Here is a 5,777-nt window from a genome sequence, read left to right on the forward strand (position 1 = left end):
AAGGTAAGGAGTCCCAGGAGAGCCCAGAGCCAGTGGCTCAGTGAGGTCACTGACTGTGGTGTGGATCCCCGGGAGAAGGCTGAGGGGTGGTGCTTGCTGGGTGGCCATGTCACATGCCTCCTTCTGTCCCTTGCATGAGGCTGGGTCGCTCGGCCCTGCAGCCCCCAGCCACAGCTGCTCTGCTGACCCCCCCCCCCCGAGTCTGAGCCTCATCGGACCCACCAGCCCTGTCGCCATGGTTACCCAGGAGCCATCTGCTCTGCCAGCACCCGGCACCCCACCTCCCCGGGTTCCAACGGCTTTGACCCAACCACTCCCTGCCGGAGGAAGGGGCGCTTTCAGCATCCTAAAGCAGCACAGGGGATCCCTGTCAGCCTCACACCCATCCTTGCAATAAAAGAGAGCTCTGGGCACAGCGAGGCTTCAAAGCTGCCGAGGCCCTGGTCAAAGGTGGAGCTGAGTAATCCCCTGCGGGCCCTCTGGGCTCAGGGAGCCCGGGGGGCCTCCTCCTTGCCCTCAAGGGAGGCCCTCACAGCCCCCGCCCACAGACGGGCAGGCAGAGAGGCCTAGGCCTCTGCAGCCTGCAGGGCACAAGTGGCCTGGAAGCCACGGGCGCAGCAGCTGAGGGCCGAGTACGGGATGCTGGACGCTGCCGGACACCTCTCCTTAAGTCCTCCCGCAACTGTAGGTCACCCCCATTTGCAGGTTGAGCAACTTGCCTGGGGTCACCCAGCTGGTGGTAGGCAGCGGAGATCTGAACCCAGCAGCCTGGACCCCGAGACAGAGGGTGGCCTGGGTCAGACCCCCTCAGGCCCAGCCCTACACTGGGCACTTGCCCTAGATCCCCGAGCCAGTCAGCAGCGTGCGGACCTCAGCTTCCGAACTGTGAAGTAGCCCTGCCTGGACCACCCGCCAGCCTGCTGCCACCTGCCAGGAGCTCCCAGCTCCACACGGCACCTGTGAATTGCTTTGGCACGGTGGCGACCAGGTTGGACTCCCAGACCTCACTTCTCTCCGCCCGCCCACCCTACAGAGGAGGGAGCGGAGTCCAAGGAGGTGCGACCACAGAGGTGGGACCTGCTGGGTACAGGGTCTAAGCCGCCAACCTCCCACCCATACCGGGCCCTCACCTGGGAAATGGGGGGCCTCGGGATATGGAGTGGGCACCCCCAACACCACGGATACACAGCACCGATTTATTTATAAGATCCACCCTCCCTAAAACAGGTTTTCTGACACAGGTCTCTCCCCAACTGGCAGCGCTGCAAGGGGACACCCGCCAGGGACCCTGCCCCTCAAGGGCTGCAGCATGTTCAGATCTTGGCCAGGTTCAAAAATTCCAGGAAGAGGGAGTGGGCAGGAGTAGACAATCTTTATTGGGGTCCAAATCTAAGGATTCTTTGCACAAAAAGAAGTGTTCATACTGTCAGTGTCCCTGGGCAGTTCAAGTTCATGCGTAAAAAATAGACATCTGTGTCGGCGTAAAATCCTCTCCCCTTCAAACCTCCAAGTCTTGGTGCCGCAGACCCGTTCCAGTGGAAGGCCTCCGGGGACAGGGTGGCTGGGGTCCGAGGAAGCTGCCGCCCGGTTGATGTCAGGCTGGGCCGCTTCTACACTAGCCCTTGGTCAGGCTGGACGGCCGGGGAGGGTCGGCGGGATCCCCGGCTCGGTGGTGGCTTGGCCCGCGGGAACGGCGGGGACGGAAACGTGATCCATTCCAACGCGCTGGCTCCCAAGTGGTGAGCCCGCTCGCGGCCGCTAGGAGGGAAGAGGGAATAGGCACGCGCGTTAGTGTGGGGTCCGGCCCGGGAGACCCCGCCCAGCCCGGCCCTGCCCCGCCCCCACCTCCCACAAGCGGAGCCGGCAGTTTCGTTTGTTCAGTGGATTTTGGAGCTCGGGTCCGTGGGTGCCTCGGTTTCGGAGTACGGCCCAGCCAGGGCGCGGGGCGGGGCGGGGCGGGCGCTCGGATCCGCAGTGAGTCAGGGATCCGCACCCCGCCGACTCATTTCTGCCACCCGGCCCGGCGCGCGATTTGCAATGCAAAGTCACTCCGCCTCCAAGCGCCCGAATCTGCCCCGGATCCGCAAGCCCTTGGGGCCTCACCCGCCCGAGGGCCGCCCCCCTCCGTCTCCCCACTCCCACTTCGGCGGCGGAGCAGCGAGGGGAAGTTTTGCAATCCCGGACAAACAAACGCTGGTCTTGCACAGGCTTGAAAAAGTTTGGGGGAAATGAAGAGTGAGCGAAATCCAGGCCATCGCCCGGGCCTGAGGCTGGGCTCCGCGGGCTCTCGGGGGCGCGAGCTGCGAGGCCGTTTGCTCCACCACGCCCGGCAGCCCTGCCTCTGACCCTCCCTCTTCCCCGCCTCTCGGCGCTTACCTTGCTGGGACGAGAGCTCAGTAGCCCCCTAACCAGCTGGAGAAATCGAGAAGCTCGCGCTCCGCGGGGCTCAGCGCGCCCTCACAGGTGCTGTCGTCCGACGAGTAGGCGGAGCGCGGGGACCCGGGCTCCGAGCTGTGCTCGCGGCCCGGGGACGACAAGGCGCAGGAGGGCGAGGCGGCGGCGGCCCCGGGTGGCCCGTGGGGCAGTGGATGGCGCGCGGCTGGCGCCAGCAGCCCCCTGGCCAGCGCGGCGCGCACGGCATCGTGCTCGGCCAGCAGGCGCTGCAGCGCGCGAATGTACTCCACCGCCGAGCGCAGCGTCTCCACCTTGCTCAGCTTCTTGCTGGCGCCGCCCTGAGGCACGTGCTGCCGCAGCGCCTGGAATCCTAAGTTCACCAGCTTCACTCGGTTGCGCTCCCGCTCGTTGCGCCGCGCCACGGCCGCCGCTCCACTCCCGGTCTCCACCGCGCCTGGCCGCCGCCGCCGCCGGCTGCAGCGCAGCAGCTCTGGAGACTCCGGTCGCCGCCGAGCGGCGCAGCAGCCCGAGACACCAGGCGCAGGGGGCGCGGGCCGGGGCAGCGCGCCGCTGTCCATCGCGCCCGCATCCACTCGCCCCGCGCCTCCTCCGAGTCCCTGCGCGCCGCAGGAAGGTGTGGGGCGAGGAACCGAGGGCGGAGGAACGACGGTCAAGCCTCAGCGACGATCTGGCACCGTGCTGCCAAACGACTACCCAGGGTACGTGGTGCCAGGTCGTCTGGGGTCCGGAGACAACGAGGCGCAGGAGGCCGAGAGGTGGCGGGCAGTGCGCACCGGGGAGCGTGGGGCGCTCGTGACTCGCGCGTGCTGTCGGACGCTCCCCAGGTCTTCCCCGCGCGGCGCAGGCGTCTCGTTTTTAAATGTATAGATAACCCTCCTCCGCGCCGCCGCCGCCTCCTTTCTCACGCCCTCCTTCCCTTGCCTCGCCCTCCCGCCACGCTTCGTCCAACCCCTGGCGCACACAGCCTGCAAAGACCAAGCCGTGAGCGCGACCACACCCCGCCCCCCGGGCACAGTCCGCAGGTCCCCAGTGGGTCCCGGCTCCCAGCAGGTGTCCAGTGCGCCCCCCAAGATGCAGTACGCAGGTGCCGTGTGCGCACCGACCCCCAAACTGCTGTCCGCAGGTCCCTGGTGCGACCCCTGCCACGCTCGCCTTTGGGGGTAGGGCAGGTCTAAGGCCACAGAGCACCCATCCCTGGGTCGCGTGAGACCCCGGGGAGCAGCACGCGCCGACCAACCTGCACCCGCGCCCCGCCCCCTGCGGCCGAGGGGCGGGGGGCCGGGGTTTCAGCCAGTGGCGGGCCGCCCGTTTGGCCAATCGCGGCGGGCACCACCCCACACCCGGCCCCTGGGAGGAAGCCTGTCTGCCCGGCGCGTGGCTCCCGGGAGCGTCTCTAACAAAGCTCGGCGCCTGCGCGGCCCCGCCCGGCCCCTCCCGGTGACCAGGGTGGGCGCGCACTCCCACGCGCGCCTGTTCCTGGCCGGGCGCACACCTGTTTATGACTCCACCGGGCTTTCGAGAGGGGAACGCAGCCCTCCGGGCGGGGCGGGGCTTGAGAGGTGGTGAAGACCTGGCGCGCTTGGGTAGGGCGTTCAGGTTCCTGGGGCGCTTTTCCCCAACATCCCCTCCACGCCCACTCTCTGCGGGTGGTTGCCGTGCGCCCCGGGCCTTGGGGAGCCTTGAAGCGGAGCGCCTGGAGGTTGGCACAGACCGCTTCAGACTTGCGTGGCTGTCGGCCTGCCTCTCCCCTCCGCCCTCCCCGCCGCCCCCGCAGCTTCCTCCGCTTTCCACGTTCCCCCCAAATCTTCCTCCCTTCCTGGTCCAGTTCCCTCCGGCCGCTCACCCGTCGACCTGTACCCGCCGTCGTGGCCCCTTTTCCTCACTGCCATGCCTCCAGCACCATCCGCCAACCCCCTGCACTGAGATTGGCCTGTGGGGGAAGGTGGTGGGGCCGCGGCCTTTCCAGCGTCTCCCAGAGGCGTCAGGAGACTTCCTCCCTGACCGATGGGGGTACATTTTGGGGTATGAGGGGGCAGGGACTTTGGAAGTGTGCAGAATGCGCCGTTACTGGGAGAGTGTTGTCCTGCCCCGCGGCCTGGGAAGGCCAGTCAAGTGGCTGTGCCCTCAGGAGGCCACACCCAGCAGGTTTTTCCCAAAAAGTGACCAGACCCTGCTGGGCCAGGACCTCTGGGAATGGAGGCCGGGGGTGGGCAGGCCCAGCTTCCCGGAGCCGACTCACTGTTCTGGGGGCGGGGGGGAGGGACCCAGGACCCCTCCCAAGAAGTCCGCAGGGCACACGGGCGAGGATTTACTGCCCACTTCGTGGCGCCCACCGGCTCCCGTTAACCCTGCAGGATTCTCCTGGCAAGTCTGCTTGACCTTCCCGCTTTAGGAAGCTACCTGGAGGCCAGAACTTGCCAGGAGCAAGGGGCCCTGTTTGTCTTAGGAGGAAGCTGTGACTCAGAAAGGACATGGAATGTGTCCACAGTCACACCTCTGGCCAGTGGAGCAATCAGGTAGGAATCGGGTCCCTGCCTGAGTCCAGGTGGCCCGATCTTTTTCCCTTTCAGAGCACAAGGCCTGGCTCACCTCTGCATCCTCTCTCTGGTCAGAGCCCACCCTCTCCTTCCCTGAGGGTTATTTGGCAAACCCCAGCCAGATGCTTGTCCTTCCTTCCCTGCCTGTGCCAAGGGTGCCAGGAAAAATCCCGGAGTCCTGCAAACAGGGCCCTGCCTGGACTTGCGCTGGGCCTCCAGGACCTGGACAGCCTTGGGTGCTGCCTCTCCTCCTACCCCATCTCCTGGGCTCTGGCTTTGCTCCCTCCCGCCCGTCCACAGCCTCGAAGCAGGAGGGACGTTACGGAGGCGAGTTGGATCACGCCTTGGCCCTGGGGATGAAGCCCGGGCCCCCTGCGCTCTGTCGCCCCTCTGGCCCCCTGCCCAGCTCTGACGCCACATCAGCTGGAACCCTGCCCTGAGCCCCCTGCCCTGTGCTCCATGCTGGATGTCACCCATCACACCTGGGTGTCCACCGGAGGGCTCTGCACAGGCAGAAATGTGCCCTTCTCTATGCCCACAGGACACCCGTGTCCAAGCCGTGCGTGATGCTGTTTCGCTAAGGGGACCTCACATCCAGCACAGAGGATCAGGAGACGGTGCCACTGGAGCCACGGCCATTCGGGGGTCGGGAGGTGGCCGAGGGACGGAGGAACCCACAGCGTCCAGGCCCAGCTCTGCCGCTGACACTGAGGGGCCCCGTAGCCCAGCGTCCTGCTGCCCGATAGGGGTACGGCAGCCTCTGCTCCAGGGGTGACCAGGGCTGAGCACTCGTCAGCTCTGAAATCACCTCGGGCTCCATGGGAC

General features: G+C 66.8%; 1 protein-coding gene across 1 annotated transcript; it reads right to left on the reverse strand.

The window, feature by feature from the left end:
* Positions 1–1,358: 1,358 nt before the first annotated feature.
* ASCL2 (achaete-scute family bHLH transcription factor 2) lies at positions 1,359–3,945 on the reverse strand. The gene is made up of 2 exons (XM_079930454.1): positions 2,377–3,945; positions 1,359–1,758 (listed from the first exon to the last, which is right to left on the reverse strand). The coding sequence occupies exon 1, from the start codon at positions 2,970–2,972 to the stop codon at positions 2,394–2,396; it is 579 nt and encodes a 192-aa protein (XP_079786580.1). The 5' UTR covers positions 2,973–3,945; the 3' UTR covers positions 1,359–1,758; positions 2,377–2,393.
* Between the last annotated feature and the right edge of the window lie 1,832 nt (positions 3,946–5,777).

The sequence above is a fragment of the Stenella coeruleoalba genome, assembly GCF_951394435.1.
Source record: "Stenella coeruleoalba genome assembly, chromosome: 8".
Lineage (NCBI taxonomy): Eukaryota > Metazoa > Chordata > Mammalia > Artiodactyla > Delphinidae > Stenella > Stenella coeruleoalba.